This window comes from Notamacropus eugenii, chromosome 3, assembly GCF_028372415.1.
Source record: "Notamacropus eugenii isolate mMacEug1 chromosome 3, mMacEug1.pri_v2, whole genome shotgun sequence".
NCBI classification, from domain to species: domain Eukaryota; kingdom Metazoa; phylum Chordata; class Mammalia; order Diprotodontia; family Macropodidae; genus Notamacropus; species Notamacropus eugenii.
In genome coordinates this window covers 260,166,043-260,184,274 of record NC_092874.1, presented here as the reverse complement: position 1 = coordinate 260,184,274, position 18,232 = coordinate 260,166,043, and the positions used below count along the sequence as shown (strand labels likewise).

At 38.6% G+C, this 18,232-nt stretch overlaps 1 protein-coding gene across 1 annotated transcript in view; it reads right to left on the bottom strand.

Annotated features, from left to right (window-relative positions):
• The window catches only part of OTOGL (otogelin like), a 203,458-nt gene that overhangs the window by 118,902 nt on the left and 66,324 nt on the right, over positions 1–18,232 (bottom strand). Inside the window, exons 16-20 of the mRNA XM_072650594.1 lie at positions 18,010–18,219; positions 14,877–15,042; positions 13,135–13,209; positions 12,275–12,327; positions 10,479–10,641 (exon numbers count right to left, since the gene is read on the bottom strand). Of these exons, the coding sequence (XP_072506695.1) occupies positions 10,479–10,641; positions 12,275–12,327; positions 13,135–13,209; positions 14,877–15,042; positions 18,010–18,219 (667 nt within the window). The remainder of the gene's footprint in view (positions 1–10,478; positions 10,642–12,274; positions 12,328–13,134; positions 13,210–14,876; positions 15,043–18,009; positions 18,220–18,232) is intronic.

The following is an 18,232-nucleotide window of genomic DNA, read 5'->3' as shown; positions in this document are numbered from 1 at the left end:
TGACTATCTCATATTTCCCCTGAAACTTTGCTCAACACTCCAATTAATACAATTAATATTTCTACTTGGCAGCAATAAAAGGATTCATCCATAATCATCATAGTTGTCACTAATCCAAACTGAAAAATCAGAAAGACATCCTAACTGAACAGAAATCAATTAATGAGAAAGCTGTGCCACTGAAATGGTACCAAAACTCATTAGAATTATATTCTATTTCGCTTGAAATTGGAGCAATGAGTTTAAGAAAAGTGATACACTAGCAAGTGTCCAAGGTGAGAACTTTGAGTCTGTATCATGTGAGAATCAATTAAAAGAATTAGAGAAGATTTAGGGGGGACACAAATGCTGTATTCAAATATTCTTACAGCTATCATAAAGAAGTGGTACTGAACATATTCTCTTTGGCCCCAAAGGACAGAACAGGGAGCAATTGGTGGAAGTTGCTGAGAGGCAAAAATTTAGATTCAATGTCCTAAAAGTTAATAACTGTCCAAAAATGAAATGGGTTGCATCAGAAAGGGGTACATGTTCTTTAAACAGTCCGATTTCAGGTATTTTGTAATGGAAACAATTTTTTTTTCCAATTAACAAAGCATGCATTTTCTCTCTCACTTCTGCCCACCACTGGAGGGGGGATTGTAACAGTAATTTAAATGGGAAGATCTTTCCCATTCATTAATAGGTACATGTGACCTTCCTGGGTCACACGAAAGTCTGAGTCATATGGAGCCTGTGGTGGGAGGAGTTTGCTGAATGGGTGGAACAAGAAGAGGCAGAACTAGAGCAGAGCTGAGAGAAAAGTTAGAGAACAGTCAGAACTGAAGGATGCAGGCAAGCAGGCAGCTGGCTGTGAGTGAAAGAAGGGCATTTTGTTTAAGGGAACCTGCTTTTGATTTGTTTAAGGGAGCTAATGTGTAGGAAGCCTAACAGAAGGAAGGCTTGGGACTCGTGTTGCCCTCTGCATTGTTATTGTTATACATTTATTTGGTACTATGAGGGATTTGGCTTTCTGGTGTCTGAATAAATGTTTTGGTTCTATCTTCCATGTGGAGAGTCTGTTGTATTTCATAATTCAGAATTGTGCCAGCATGTTCATGGCCACCATAGACACTGTGAATATCATACTGGTGCTAAGGGGGTGGGAGGACAAAAGAAAAAGAAAAACAGAAAACCAAAAGTCCCATAACAAATATACATAGTCAAAACAAATTCTCATATTAACCATGTCTCAAAATACTTACTTCATTCTTCATCTGGCTGACTATTAATGGGAACACCCTGGTAGGGGTTTGAAAACCATAGGTTTAAGAAACGGGTACCCATAGTTTACCCCTAGAACTAGAGCAGCAGCAGCTCTATGTGGAGGGAACCTAAAAGTGCGAGTAAGAGTTGTTGTTTTTATTGTTGTTGGTTGGTGGTGGGAAGGATCCAGAGGGAAGCTTAAAATGAAATTATAAAATTCTATCCTCCTTAAATCAAGATATTTTTATATTTTAAAAATCCCTAATACTTTCTCTTTTACTAGAGGCACTTTCACCCAAATTCTAAAGTCAATTGTGAATAGAAAAAAAAAATCTTTCATACTAGCTTACACTCATCAAAGATTGGTAGAAACAAAATTGTATTCTACTACCTCTAAAACCCTTGATATTATAGTTTTCAATTTAAAAGCTGTCTTTCAAGTAAATTACTAGCCTTGTGAACAATACTCCTGTAACCCTCTAACAGTCAGCATTTAATCTACAGTGCCTGACTTTCATCTGCATTTGAATTTTTCTTTGTATAATAACTAGAAATGGAAATTTGAATGATAAAGAGACACATTTTACCATTTTGAGCACTAAAGGTATAAGGAATTTTATTGTCAAAATCTATCAGATTTTCTTGACTAAATTGCTGGGTTTATATCAGAAAAATCCCCTTGCCCTTTATACATTGCATGGCACTTTCTTATCCTAACTCTTTTTCCTTACGCTCTAAGTTTGAAGAAATGGAAAGCTACTGTAGCTCCTTCTAGCCAAATATTATGAACATAGTTTAGTTAATTTAGTAGATGAATTAAAGTAAATTAACAAAAGCTTACTTTATTCATTATAAATTTGAAAGAGGTCATATTAATGTTATCAAATATTTATATATATTGTGTGGTATAGTGGAAAAGTAGTCGGTCAAGATCAGGAGTCATTCAAGTTAAATCTTGCCTCTAACACTCACTAACAGGGTGACAATGAGTACAGCATTTAATGTCTCTCATCCTCAGTTTCCTTTTCAGTAAAAAAATATGAATTCCTGTGGCAAACATAGGCTAGTATCAGGGCTACGAGATTGTACAGTGGATAGAGTGCCACATCAATCAAACTCATCTTTCTGAGTTCAAATCTGGCCTCAGACACTTACTAGATGTGTGACCCTGGGCAAGTCACTTAATCCTGTTTGCCTCAGTTTCCTCATCTGTAAAACAAACTAAGGAAATGGCAAATTACTCCAGTATCTTTGTCAAGAAAACCTCAAATGGGGTCACAAAGAGTCAAACACAACTGAAACTGAGCAACAATAAAAGCTAGAATTAGGTATCTTTATATGATTCAGATACATAAAAATCTGTTCCATAACATTATTTAAGATTTGGAAGAGACCTTAACAGTCATCTAATTCAATATATGCCACAAATTAGCATTTTATGTGTTTTCCCCCATACTATAATAGGACAGTTAGTTTTTCAGCATCTTTATGAGTTATAACACTTTGTTTTAAATAACTTTTGTTTTGTTGAATGCTTATGTCCTGACATCTTGGAAGGGACCATATCCATTATGAACATTTTAGCTAATATGAGCAGTGAAGATATTGCATTCTTAGAACACTTGTGCCTATCAAATATCTTAGAAAACATTATAGGAGCTTATCCATATTTATTTTTTGAGCAGAAATATTTATTATAATATCAAATAACTCATCTGCTTTATTTACAGACTTTAGGATAAGGCATAATGAAACCTTGAATAGCCAATCCTCCAAGTATTTCATCTCTAATACCTTTCTGAGGCTTCTCTGAGTTTGTCCAATTTCTTTTTAAGTTAGCCCATTTGTCTTACTGAGGGATAAATTGGAATATCCATTTGGAAAGCCCTGTGTGTTTCAGACGTCCATTGGGGAAATTTCAGTCCCTGTGTTACAGAGATCCAGAAAATTCAACCCAGTCTGCTTCTTATGCACCAGAGATGGAAAGAAATAGCAGCTTAGTAATTTCTGGGCCGTGTTGGTTTGTTATTGAACTGAGTTCCCAAGGGAGTCCAAAGCAAAGCGACCCCTCAGTTAGAGAAGGAGGGGGTGAGCAGATCTCTCATGTTACAATAAGCGCCAACACAAAGTGGTCTGATTTTTCATGTGAAGGTAAGAGAGGAGCTTCTCACCTCTATTCTGGGAATATTGTAGAGATCAGGCTTTCCTTCTGCTGAGGGAAGTTCAATTTTTTCACTTTTTGTGCTACTTTGAGATTGGGAAAAGTCTTTACAAGTCCTTAAATAAGTAGTAACCTATGAGAACTGTGTAAATTGATGTCTATTTTTAAAATTGCATCACCATGTGTTTCAGGGTAAGGATAATCTTTGGGACCACTGGCTGGTGTTTCTAGATCCTCAAAGAAGAATGTTCATTTATAGGTTGCTTGTAAATTAGATTTCATCAAAAAGTCCCCTGGCTGATTTGCTTGAGATGGGAAATATTTAAAAAGAGAAAGATATAAGGAGATGGGATTTGGGTCTCCATCTCAGTTGATAGAGTCACAACATGTAATCACACATGCTGAAGTCCTAATGGGTGAACATCTGTCAATAATTTGTTATCCCTATATGAAGTATGGACACCTTTCCCTGACTGAGTTGGAAGGCAGCAATTCCATTGTTGAGCAATGATTGACTAGTCCAATGAATGTTCAAAGTCAATATATTCAGAAGTTTGATTTCTTGCAGGAAATAAGAGACATGGCCATGGACTCAAGAAATTACTAGCCAGGGAAACTGAGTCTATTAGGGAATTAGCTTTCATTAGGAAAGAGCAGACCCTCAGAGCCCAGCCAAGCAAACATACTAACAGATTCTACACCCAAAGGAGAAACTTTAAGAGGACTCTGCAGTAAAGTCCTATAGTTGTGGTGTTGTCAGTTGCCTTGGTCACATGTATGTGCCTCAATAACATGCTCTAAGTTTTTATTCATTCTCCCCACGAAAACTGGGTATGTTAATGGAAGATTGCACCTTAAGTTTATGGAGAGGGGTAAGTGTTTTATAGTTTCTATTCTTGCTCTGTCATTTATGATATGGTTTATTCTCCAAACTACTTCTCCTCCTTCTCCTTTCCAGTTGCCAAACCCCACATGGATTCTCATCTTCTTTCTAGTTCCTCTGTATACGTTATCTTCTCCCCTCAAAATGTAAGCTCCTTAAAGGTAGGGAATAGCTTTTATACTTTTATTTGTATTACCAGCATTTGGCATAGTGTCTGGCTCATTTTTGTTGTTGTTCAGTAATTTCAGTCATGCCCAACCCTTTGTGACTTTTGGCAAAGATACTGAAGTGGTGTGTCATTTCCTTTTCCATCTGACACAGAAGTGCATAATAAATCACCTCTCTGCCTATCATCTGTCCATAAACTGTCCTTCTCAATTCATCTCAATAAATCCTTTTGCTTCAAGCTAATTGGTCTACTTTCTGATTGTTAATGGAAAGTACACTGGTGGGGGCTTGTAAACTACAGTAGTAGGAGCTCAGACCTATAGATTATACCTTAAAACTTCAGAGTAGTTGCTGCACCACTCCCCCACCCATCCTGCAAACCTGAGGGCTCTGAACTGTGAGAGGTACCTCACAGGGGATGCTACACATAAAGATTTTTGAAAAATAGTTTTGAATCGTTAGGTATCTTTTTTAATGATGCCTTAAAATATTTATAATATGTCAAGATTAATTTTCCTTAATATACTAAAATACACATGATTCAACACCATTGAATACAATAGAAAAGTAGAGAACTCAATTTCAAAAGAATAAGAACAATTATTATTTCTTATATATTAATCACCAACTATTAATTGAGATTAAGATTTTCCTTTTCTATCTCCTCATTCAGAAATAAATCCTGGTAGGTTATTTAGCCAGTCTCAGAAGGACATTGCTGATAGATGAGATTACAGGCTTATACCATCTTGAGTGGTACCCCACCCAAGTAGAAAACCTTACAAAGATAATGTAACCTAGGTGAATTCCAGCCTATTGTGTTCCCCTCAGGCAGGCTTGCATGGAGACAGATCCTTTTGTCTAAATGGCCAGGGATAAGGGGTGAGAGTGGTGTGGGCACAGATGAGTTAAAGTGGCATAATCTTTCATGTCCCCCAGCCCCTCATTAGAATAGATCTACCTCTCATTATAATGTCCATTCTCTCATTAATTGCTAACCAATCAGAGTTGATCTTCACCTGTCAGAAACACCTGGTCTTCCAAGGGCATATAAACCTTGAGGGGCCTCCATGATTATCTTTGGTTTATGAGAGAAAATCAATGGCCATTTTATTAATTATCTGCTAGTCATAATTAATAAAATGATTAATTACCAAGAAACTATGGTTCTCAAACTTTTCATTTGTCACAAGAATGTTGCACCCTGTATAAAAGTCTTTTCCTGATTCCTGTGCTCCCTCTTCAGGTAGTGATGTGGATACAAAGGTGCCTTAAAGATTGAGCTGCCCTTTCCCTGGTTCATCCTGTAAGAGTGCCTTAAAGTCTCTCGATACAAAGGCACCCTAAGGGTTGGCATGCTCTTTCCCTGGCACCTTAAAGTCTCCCTTTATCTTGGAATACCATAAAACTTCCCCCTTATCCTGAACCATGGAATTTCTTGTCTCCCCTCCCAGATCCTGGGTCATAATATTCCCTTGTCTCCCTCACCCTGTCCTTATAAAAACAAGCCCCTATCCCTCTGTAAATTGGTAGTCCTTCTTTCAGGGCTAGACCACTGTTTTTGGGTCAATAAAGCTCCTAATCGCTAAAGAAAAGAGGTCTAAGTGAATTCATTCGCATCTGAACCAGCTCTCCCATCTCTCTCTTCAACAGTAGTACCTTACTTACTCTCTGCCTTTGACAGAGCACCCTGTCTCCACCACCCTGAAAAAAAAATTTCTGGATTCTACTGACTAATCAATCTCCTTGACTGTTTCTCCTTTATTTTATTAAATGCCAAGGAAAGTGACCCATACCTGAATCCTTCTCTCCTTTCCCTAATCCCCAGCCCAATTTCTTTCAGTATGGCTTCCTACTGACCACCAGGGACCAACTAGGAAGAGGAACATAGGGAGCGAAGATTGGGAGCTGGGAGGGACTGAAGAGGTCACGTCATCCAAAACCCTGATTTAAAAACTGAGGAAACTGAGACCCAGAGAGGTGAAGTTGTTTGTCACACCAGCTGTTACAGGAGTAGGCTCTGAAATCAAGTTCCTGGATTCTAAATCCAGAACTTTACAAGTAAAGATTTTAGAGAGATGGAAAAGGCCAGAATAATCTCACCATCTGCTTGCTGATCCTAGAAACTCTAATTGAGCAGCTTCATTCCTTTAGTATAACAGGTCTGAGTTAAAATGAAAAGTCTCCTGGGAAAAGTAGAGCTGAGATGAGTTCCTTTGATAGGGTACAGACTCTGGGAGCCTCCTTGAACTCTCCTTGAATCTTCCCACTTAATCTGGTCTTTCATACTCAAATCTGTTACCTTTAACCCAGTCTGTCCCTCTATTTTCTATTGCCTCCAAAGTTTCCCACCCTTTATCACATCAAAATCCCACTCTCTTGGTTCAGACCTCTGGTCGACCCAGTCCTATCCTGATTCTCCTTAGACTCCTCCTCAAGATCCTCCATATACCTCTCCTCCCATAACCCCAGACTACTAGATCACCACCCCAGATCCCTCCCACAGTTTTTCTGTACATAAATTCCATCTTGCCTCCATGAAGATGCTCTGATTCAATCTAGCTCAGATTCTATCTGGCCCACTTGTCAATACAAGCCTCACAAATGGTGATGCTTCTTAAGAGTCAACCCAATATGGTGAATCTTTAACAAATTTTGTTTTTCTTTGGCTATAAGAAAGCTTGAGGTGAATTCATCTGGGCAGGACCCAGGGTGTCGGCACCCCAAACCTCAACATTATGCTTCCCTGACCTCAACACCTTCATGAGAATGACACTCAGATTCTTTTCTGAGAGCCAATTTTTATAGGGACTTAGCAAGACACTAGGAGTCTAGGGTGACAAATGATCTCTTTGCTACTAAATCCAAGACCTTTTTCTCCATAAACTGAAGGCTGCCTTTGATTTAAAGATAGATTATTTTTCCAAAAGGTTTTACTCAGGTGTTCAGAACTGAGGATGTATTTTCCCATAGAAACAATGCAAAAAAAGAAATGCAGTCATTAACTTTCCAGGCCATCCCCCAAAAAGCCTATTTGAAAAAAAAAATGCTGCTGCCCTTACCTCCTGATTTCTCATCTCCATTTATTTACAACCAGTTCATTCTTTACAGCCCACCTCCAATGATAAAAGACCTCCATGAAGCATTCCATAAACCTCACAGCTGTAGGTAATCTCTTCCTTATCTAACCTTATCCCATATTCTTGATAATCACTAGTATTTACAGAGTAATTCAAGTTTTGCAATATGCTTTACATAGATTCTTCTCCTTGATCTCATTCCAACTCCAATACCTTCACCATCCTTGCCATCCATTGCTGTGATTCACCAGTCATGTTGACCCATGTCTTCCCACTGGGCTCCCATGACTCTGGAGGACAGGATGAGGCTGCTGACTTTGCACAGCCCACCCTCACATAGATCCAATTGATTTGCAAGTCAAGGCATCTTCCTCCTGATGTCATTGAAGATCATTCCTTGAGAAGGAAGGCCGATCAACAATAATCTTGTCTCACTTTCCTCAGTTCACAGTATTGATCCTTTCATCAACCACTTCAGAATAGTGCCCTCTACCCTTGCCCCCTTCTGCTGCTGCTGTTCAACCCTGGACTACTTCTATTGTATGCTTTCTCCATTCCTACATCAGAACTTCTGAATATGGAAGAAGTCATAACACCAGTGGAGAGAGGGTTGGAGTCAGAATCAGGAAGACCTGAGTTCAGATCCTAACTAATCCAAGCACTGACTATCAGAGTACCCGTGAGCAAGTCAATTAACCTCTCTAAACCTCAGCTTCTTCATTAATAAAGTTATAGCTAGACCAGATGACCCCTCTTGATCTGTGACCTTATGAAAACCCTGCTTACAACAACTTCGTGTCTTTTAGCTTCTGCTGAGCGCTCACTGTTGATTCATTTTTCAGAAAGGTTTTTCTTGGAGGATCTGTGTCTGTCTGTTTTCATCCTTTGTTACAGTGAAGAGGAAGGTGTAGATGAGTTGTGATGCAAATCACTGAATGCAATAGCCATACAGAGGAGGTCATAGGGTCACTGGAACACAAGTAACAAAGCCCAAGATTCCTAAAGATCCAGGACTGTCTCATCTTTGTCTCCATGGCTATATCTACAGTGCCAGACACATAATAGGTGATTGATAAATGCTTGTCAATTGAAATCACAATGATGTTTTTTTTAAAAAGCTTCAATAAAACTTTCTAAGAAACAATAACTAGCACATTATGGGTTGTGTGATCCTGGACTCATCACTTAACCTCTTAAGTGCTCCAAGCAAAGAACAGGCATTGGTACAAGAAGATCCTCATGGGAAGCTCCTGAGAAATAATGAAATCACAAGTCCAGTGATTCCAAAAGAAAAAAAAAGTCATGAAAAATGCAGCCCTACAAGCCCGGATTGTTCTTTTGCTCTCTAAAATGGAACCCTTGCTTCTTTTGCCCTTTCCAAGTCTTTGTGTCTGTGACCTGATTTCTGCCAGTCACAGTTTCCAACCTCATGGTTGGGTATTTGTTCTTCATAACCCACTTTCTCATATCAGACATAGCTCTTTTGTCAAGAGACTGGAACCCATCCCAAATCACTCACATTTTCTTCACATCTAGATATGGGTCCTTTATACCATTGTCTCTTCCTTGTGTAAATAAACTACAAGGCCTCTCCTTATTTGACTAACAGCTCTGAAGGGTTGTTATTTCTCTGAATGTGTCTATTTATTAAGACCCATTTGCTGTGAGAAGATTGCTTTCAGAGGACCATTCCTCTGCTCACTCTCAGAACACACCACTGAGTGTGAGTACCTTACAGAAAAGGAATAGGCCTCCAGAAGATTTCCCACCATGGATGAGGCCCTTCTGTCATAAAATTAATTTGAGGGAACAAAAAGCAATGAGTGCTGCCATGTAAATTAAAGTTCCTTTCTAGGAACTCCTTTAAACAGAGCAGGAGAATTAGAATGGCCTGCTGAAAAAAAGGATTCCTGAAATATCAATGGTTGTCAGACCTTTGGCGATGGAAGATGGCTAACTCCAAATTTGGGATAGTGTCTCAAAACTTCAATCCAGTCATTGGAATACCTGGAAAGAGTTTCCACCTGTAATTTCAGTACTGAAATAATAAGAATTGACATTTACGTGGCACCTTAAATCTTCTAAAATATGTCACGTATAATATCTCATCTGAGCCCAACAACAAGCCTTGGAGCAAACATAGGCATACTCTTATCCCCAGGAAATAGAGGAGGAAACATAAGCCCAGAGGAGGTAAGGGACATAGCGCACATAATCATTCATTAAATCAAACAAGCACCTTCTTCATATCAGTGCTAGAAATAAAAAGACCAAAATGAAGCAGTCTATGCCCTCAAGGAGCTTGAGTTCAATAAAAGAAGTCAACCTGTACAACTATGAAGTGCATACATAGTAAATATAAAATAAAAAGGCAGCTAGGTGCAGTGGACAGAGCCCAACCCTAGTCAGGCGGACCTGAGTTCAAATCCAGACTTGGACACTTACTAGCTGTGAGACCCTGGGCAAATCACAACCGTATTTTCCTGTTTTTTCATTTGCAAAATGAGTTGGAGAAGGAAGTGGCAAACCATTCCAGTATCTTTGTCAAGAACAGCCCAAATTGGGTCACAGAGAGTCAGCCACAACAATAAAGACTCAAAAACACAAAACGATGTTTTTTTCAACTACTACAATTCATATAAGGTAGTGTTTACACAGAGAGAGCTTCAAAGTGGGATTACAATTCACAATTTCCTGACCAGGCCTAAGATTCCATCCCCTAGATCACAGAACATCACCAAGTCAGATATCTATTTGATAACTCATTAAATTGATAACTCAGCAAATTAATAAATCAACAGTAATTATTAGCTGCCAACAATCAATTGCAAAAAATAATCTTGAATGATGTTATTTTCACCTTTAAAAAAATAGTTCAGATCAAACCTGTTGGCTTGAGGTCTCTTTCTGACAAACACTAAATGTTCAAAGAATTCCTTACCCTGGGGGACAAATACAGCCACTGGCACAAGGTGGAGATGGCGTACAGGTGAAGTTCATGGCCAAGCTTACACAAGTGGTCTCACAGTTCACACCAGCTGCTGGTAATTCTGGGTCAGGAAATTTGCAGTCAAAGTAGCGTTTTCCTTCTGGGCATGCATGAACTTCAAAGATAAAACATAGATGAGATATTATTAACTTCATGTAACTTGCAGGTAAATAAATAATCACACAAAAGTGTACATTTGTGTTTTAAATGTGTCCACAAAAATAGCTATAGGAGTCTTGGTTGATTATAACTCAGGAGATTTCACAGAACCTTTCCATCATTCCATGTCTATGAATTTTATTAACAATAATAAAAATAATAGCTAGCATTTACACAGTACTTTAAAGGTTTGCAAAGCACTTTATGCATGGCTTCTCATTTGATCCTCACAATTCTGGGAGGTAGGTGATATTATTAGCCCTCCTTTTACAGATGAGGAAACTAAGGCTGAGAACAGTGAAGTGACTTGCCCAGGGTCACACAGCTAGTAAGTGTTTGGTGCAGGAATTTGACTTTAGCTCTTCATTATCCAGATCCAGCATTCTATCCACTGTTAGCTGTCACCCTAATAACAACAACAATGATATTAACATTATTCGCCTAGTGTATTAAAATAATTTTGTATGCACCTTCCATGTATGTGGAGAAGAGAGAGCACAGTTGTGGCAAACAGACAAATTGGTAAACTTTCTGTAGGATACAAAACTCATACATAAGCTAGATATCTTGGATATGGGTACCAGATTAATGCATTCCTACATAAATGAATGGACAGCCAGGTGGTGCAGTGGATAGAGTGCCAGGCCAGAAGTCAGGAAGACCAGAGTTCAAATCTGGTGTCAAACACTTACAAACTGTGTGACCCTGGGCAAGTCACTTGTCTGCCTCAGTTTCCTCATGGCAAATCACTCTAGTATCTTTGCCAAGAAAACCTCAAATGGGGTCACAAAGAGTTGTACATGACTGAAAAATGATTGAATAACCAGAAAGCAATGCATACATAAAACTCTGTGCATCTTAATCCCCCCAAGGGCTAGAACCTCCCTTCTCATGCCCCAATATTACCTTGTATTTATTTCATACAAATCTTCCAAATACTTTAAGTAGATGTCTACCTTTCATAGAAGGTAAGCTCCTTGTGGGCTGGGAATACTTAATTTCCAGCTTTGCATTCCCAGTTCCCAGCACTGTGCTTGGCACATAATAAGTGTGTCAAAAATGTTGTTGATTCACTCTTAAAATAACTTCTGGGTAGATGTGAATTAGCCTTGCACATGAGAACCACCCTCACCACTCCTTTGCGGATGGGGGGTAGGGGAGGATCCCCAAAGCATTTTACCACCAGCACTCTTCCTGATCACCAAACTAAGTGAAAGCACTTTGTCCCTCAGGCAGAATAAATGTGAAAGTGGGTGTAAAGGTATAGCTCTCTCTTCTACTTGTAGGTTCCCTGAGTGCGGGTGGAAAGAAGAAACTTGAACTCTGAAAATGGGTAACTGTTCTGTAATGACTACCTGAGGTACAAAAAGGCTAACAGACTTGCCTGAGTAAGAGAGCCCACCCATGACAGAAACAGGACTTGAATCCAGATCTTTCCTTGAAAACTGGAACTCTGCCCCTTCCCTCAGGTGCAAAAGGAATATTGTTGAATTGATTATATGATTGCCATCAGGGTTACAATTGTCATGTTTAAACTAAACAGTAAAATGACAGTCTAGTCCAGAGGAAAGACTATTTCTATGACTCACCAACGGTAGCAGGGGAAGGCTCAGCACATTTCACTGTCCCATTTAAACACTGACTAATAGAAGCAAATAAAGGATTGTTACAAGAATCATAACTCAAACCAATCTTTCTTTTTTGTTTCAAAAAACTCTCAAATCTTCCAGAACTAGATGTCTACAGGTATGAAGGTGAAATCCTATACCTCAGTTTCAGCAAGTAATAAGACTCAAGGTCATTCAGACTATAGGGGCTGACCCTATGGTCTTTCTGTGGTACCTCATTTTAGCATAGCAATGACCCTGGGTTCTCAAAAGCAATGCCAATAGAGCATAAGCTGATTGGCATGTTCTACCAATAGCAAATGCCTCAAATATAAGGCCAGCAATGGATGAGAGAGGAGAGGAAAAACAAGGAGAAGGAAAAGAAGAAGAGGAGAGGACAAGTGAAGAGAGGAGAGAGATTGGGAAGGAGGAGGGAAGAGAGAAAGAAAGGAAGGGTAAGGAAGGGAAGAAGAAAAGAGAAGAGGAGAGGAAAAGAAAGTCAGAGGCAGGATGCCTAAGTTCTAAGTTGCTCATTATGAAAAGGTTGGCCATGGGGTAATGGTGTTGGGGTGTCACTTGATTAGGAACAGGCTTATGATGAAAAATATTCAGTTTCTCACACCAGTTGAGTTTCACCTACTCACTACAAGTGTAGAGTGAATATAAATCCCCTTTTTAACAAAAAGTTCAAATCTCATGCATTTCTCCCCAAAAGCTGATATCCACAATGCCTCATATATTATCTTATGATTCAGATTATCTTTTTAAATTGTCACGTTACCAAAACGTGTAGCCTGAATGTTAATAACATGCTAAGCACAAACCCCATGTCAGAAACATACCATAAGCCAGTTGGTGTGGCTACAAGTTCTCCAGGTTGATACTGACTGCCTCTATAAAGGCAGTGGCAGCTAAATCTGTCAAAATCAATGTTTTCAAATTAATAACTCATAAACAAATAGGAAATAATTAATAGGACCTCAAAAATACATATGATAGAAGCAATTCACTTTTCTTTACGTTTTAAGGTGGGTGTTCTGACATGATTCTATGGACAAAGAAGCAAAGAGAGTTTATGCAAAGATACTATTTGAAGACGATTTGAATGATTTTTTTTCAAAATAAAACTTAAGTGCCTTTTTCAGTTAGGTCACAGATTGCATGGAAGAAGTTGCTTTCCTGGGAGAAATTAAAAAAACTGACTAGGATAGTCCTTTCTGCCTACGTGTAAAGACTAAACATAATTGGACTTGAAATCTGAAGACCTGGATTCCAAACTCAGCACCAACTCTTTCTAGGCTCACAAAAATAACAATAATTATTAGGATGTCAAGGGGTTAAATCTGGGAGGGACAAGTCACTTAACCCTGAGTCAGTGAAATTTGGAAAACAGCATTTAAACTACCTCCATCCACAGTTATTTTAAGGACAATACTTTGTAGACCATAAAGCACTAATGTTGTCTGGTTAGCAGACACACCTTCACTCAGAGGGATAAGGAAAGCATATAGAAAGAGCTGGAATAGAACTGATGGGCCCAACAAGTGCTACCACCGTTCACTAAAGGCATTTTACCAAGCTATTTATATTCTGATCAAACTTGCCTTTTATTGGTTAAGAACGGCCAATATCAAGCCTCCAATATTAACCCTGACTTTCCCATGCTATTGCAATTAGCCTGAGCTTGACCAGCTTCTGGGACTTTGAGTTTGCTATATCCAAGTTTGGGAAGGAAATGAGGACCATGGTGGACTTTGCTATAGGCTAAGAGCAAGGTCTTATCAAATCTCAAATAAATTTCAAATTTGAGATTTATTTGAGAAGAAAATAGGAGAGGAGAGTCTGAATCAGGACAGCTAAGTTCTAAATTGTTCATCATGAGAAGGTTAGCCACAGAGTGATACTCAAATAAATTGATATTTATTTAAATATCAATAAATTTTATATGAGAAGCACTGAGATAGTGAATAGAAAGCTGTCCATGGAGCCAAGAAGATCTAGCTTTAGGTCCCCTCCACTAACACACAACTAGTTGTGTTTGTGACCCTGGGACGAATCATCTAAATGCTCAGTGTTTCAGACAACCCTCTAAAACTGACTTGCAGAACAATTGCTGATCTGAACTCACATAGGAAGTTTCTTCAATGGGAATTCCCTCTATCAATGAAATCACAGGTTCAGTTCCCCCCCACCCAAAAAAAAAGTTTATCTTAGTTAAACATCTTGTAGGCATAAGCTCTTCCTATCCTAGCTAGCTCCACTATGGAGATGTGAGCTTCTGATATTATCCTGATAAAGTCTTTTAGGGGAGATGTTGAGTGTCAGAAACAAAAATTTCATTACACTTAACCATTTGTCACAGTTGACCTCTATTTTGCAGGTGCAGGGAGAAGCAATCCTTAGAATGAAATGCCAGACTTCTCTCCTGTAATTTTAACCCACCAGAAGGAATTTGTAAAAGAAATCAAACAAAATTGAGGAGGATAAACAGAACTAATCCTAAAAGCCTGTGGAACCATTTTGCTTTATGAGCGATATAGAAAGAGATCGAGCAAGATGCTTTCCAGTTATTTCTATGACTTACATGGGCACACAAAAGTTAATCACTTCATCGAAGTATTTGCCTTCTGGACAATTACAACCTTCAACACAATCATCGTCACAGCTCTCCATGGAGGAAAGAGAGGCACAGGAGTGGTGGCAGAAAGATGAGCAGGGATGGTACAACATACCTTTCTGGCAGACCACGGCTGAGGAGAAAGCACCATCATTCATGAGCTATTTCTACAGAGACTGGAAATATTCTCTCATGCTTTGTGTATCTTTGATCGATATGAAACATGAATGTCAGAAATAATTAGCATCAATACACACATGAAAACTCTGGAATCCTAGCAGTGGAAGGACCTCAAAAGTTCATCAATCTGAATCTTCTGCCTCCTGCTTAGCCATAAGGCTATAATCAAGCTACTGGGGGAAGATGTTAGCAATTTGTTTTTCAAAACCTTTCCAGGGATGGAGATTCCACAACCTTCTTTGGGCATCTGTTTTACAGTTTAGTTACTTAGTCAAATTCTTCTTAATGTCTAAATAAATCTCTTGTCACTCTAAATTGTCTTCTTGTTTTGCTTTTCCTTGGAGGTAAATAACTGGGCATTATCCTTGTCAGAGTTAGACTTGTAACTTCCAACTAAAATCACCTCCATTCCTTTGATTCTCTGCTCATTGACTTAATTTTTCTATCACTGCAATCATTCTATTAAGTTCCAAAACTATCCAGTTTCTCTACCTTTCTCTTTAATATTTTTTAGTCATCAATTGGCATAACTAACTACTAATCTTTTCCTATTCACTAAAAAAGTTCAGGTGCTGGGATGTCCCATGCCCACCCTGGTGGTCAATCAATCTAGCCAGCTTTAGAGGGAATATAGTGGAAGTGTGGAGTTCTCTATGGCTCTTAGAGAAGTTAGCAACTCTCTTCTTTTGGGTAATCTTCTGTGGTAGAAGAAACACAAAAAGAAAAAAAAAAATGAGTCAAATAAAAAGGAAATTCTGTACATGTTAAGAAATAGTGAAAAAGGCCAGAAGTTGAGTCCGAGGAAGAGAAATTTATGGAAACTCAAGATAAATTTGAAGAAGGAAAAGCTCCAACTCCAGATGCTGTTTCTGGGAACTGCCTAAAGAATATTACAAGAAAAATATGATTAAGGAAGACTAAGAAAAATATAAAACTGGAGTTTTTGAGATTAATGGAAGGAAATTGAGTTGGGACTGTCAAGTTTAAACTCATTGCTTAGAGTCGTGATATGAACATATATAAGTAGTATTTAAAAGAAAAACAAGAACACTTGAAATCTCAACCAGAATGGAAATCAGGGAAAACTATGCAATGAATTACATTGAATGAAACTCACAATGATATCTGAAAGAGTGGGGACGAGGAGTATCCTAAGATTGCAAAAAGGAAAATTTTTAGTTATCAATAAAGGTAGGTGGGGTGGGAATGAAGTGGTAAGGTGTAGGTCAATAAGTCTGACTGCAATTCCTGAGAAAATTCTAGAATGGACCATTAAAGAAAAATTAGTACATTTATCAAAAGGGATGTAGTCAGTGAGTACAAAAAGCCCGAATGCTTCATTAAGAATAAATCATGCTAGAATAAACTTAATCCTTTTTTGACAAGATGACTATTTTTGATAGAATGACTATCTTTCTATGGATAAGAGGAACACTGTGAGTACAGTTTAACTAGATTTTAGCAAAGCTTTTTAATGAAGTTTCCCATGCTATTCTTGTAGAGCCGATAAAGAGATGTACACTAGACAGCAATACAGTTAGATGGATTCAGTCCCAGTCAGATGTCCAGACTCAAAGGGTAATTGTTAATGGTTTGACTTGGAAGGAGGTCTCAAGTTGAGTATCCCAGGCATCTGACATTGGCCCTCTGGTGTTCATCAGATTTACAGATGACAGAGATCCAATATATTGAATGATAGAATTAGGATCCAAAAATCTCTTCCCAGGCTAGAAGAATTGGTTAGACTTGAATAAGATGAGTTCAACAGGGACACATGTTGAGAACTGCATCTGGGCACAAAAATTTAACTTTAGTGCTAGGAGATAAAGAGGAAGATACCATTAGACAGAACTTTCTCTAAAAAATTTTGAGGGTTTCAGAGGACTCTAAACTCATGAGTAGCAGGCAACAGCAACAACAAAAAAAAACTACTGTAATCTTGAACTGTAGTAAGAGTTGTGGCTTCCAGAACTGAGGAGATAACAGTTCCCCTCTATTGTGCCCCCCCATCAAACCTCATCATGAGTATCATGGGCACCATAGCTTAAGAAGGACATTGATAAGCTTGAGAATGGCCAGAGGAGAGGAACTACGATGAGATAGGGCTATAAGTCAATGCCATTTATATGAAATAGGATGAATGAACTAGTAATGTTTTCTGGAGAACAGAGGATTCTGGGATGCCTTCACAGCTGTGTTCAAGTATTTGGAGGGCTATCATGGGGAAAGACAACAGGACATGTTCTGTTTGAAACAGAAGCAGTGTAGAAGCTGCAACAGCAAATTTAGACTTGATGTCAGGGAAAACTTCCTATCAATTAAGAACTCTCCAAAAGTGTAATGAACTTCCTTGAGAGATGATGGTTTCCCCTTCTTGGAAGTCTTCAAGTGAGGGATAATGACTACTTGTCAGAGAAGCTATATCCAGGATTTCTTTCATGTGTGAGTCTGACCAGATGGCTGCGGAGGTTTTTTCTCACTCTCCAATCTATGATTGTTTCCCTCAGGTCTCCCCATATCTGGGTGGTCATGCTTATTTGGTTAGTCTAAGGGATGTGGTTAGATAATCAGAATTAGTTCTTGAGCCCCCATCTACTCGAAATCCTTCCTTCCGGATTTTTGCTAAATTTTACTGAGGTCCTGTTATGACTAATGTAAGAAGATTTAATAAAATTTACATATGAGAAATATGATTTGTGAAATAAATCACATATGATGCAACTATTATGATTTCAGTATCAGGCCCTTTTGTTGATTTGCAATTATAGGGACAAGAAGTTTAAATTCTTTATTTTTTCAGTTCCATTACATAAAAGGAACAGACAAGCAATTCCATCATACCTTTCCTTAACGTAAAGTTGTCCAAAACATGCTGGCTTTCCCTGACACCCTTTGCAATTTTAAGAAAAGGAATGCTCACCACAGAATGAGACCTGAGACCGGAAATCAATGAAAATGCCATGCTTGCTGCAGATATAGGCATAGTGCCCCAGGGCATTACATAAACAGCTGCTTCCACACTTGCACGCATCAAAACGGCAGAGCTGGTAATACAATCCTGGACTGACGGCGTCATGACATGGAGTGAAGAGCTCTTGGTTGATGACATCACAGTGGGCAGCATAGCCAACTAGGAAAGAATT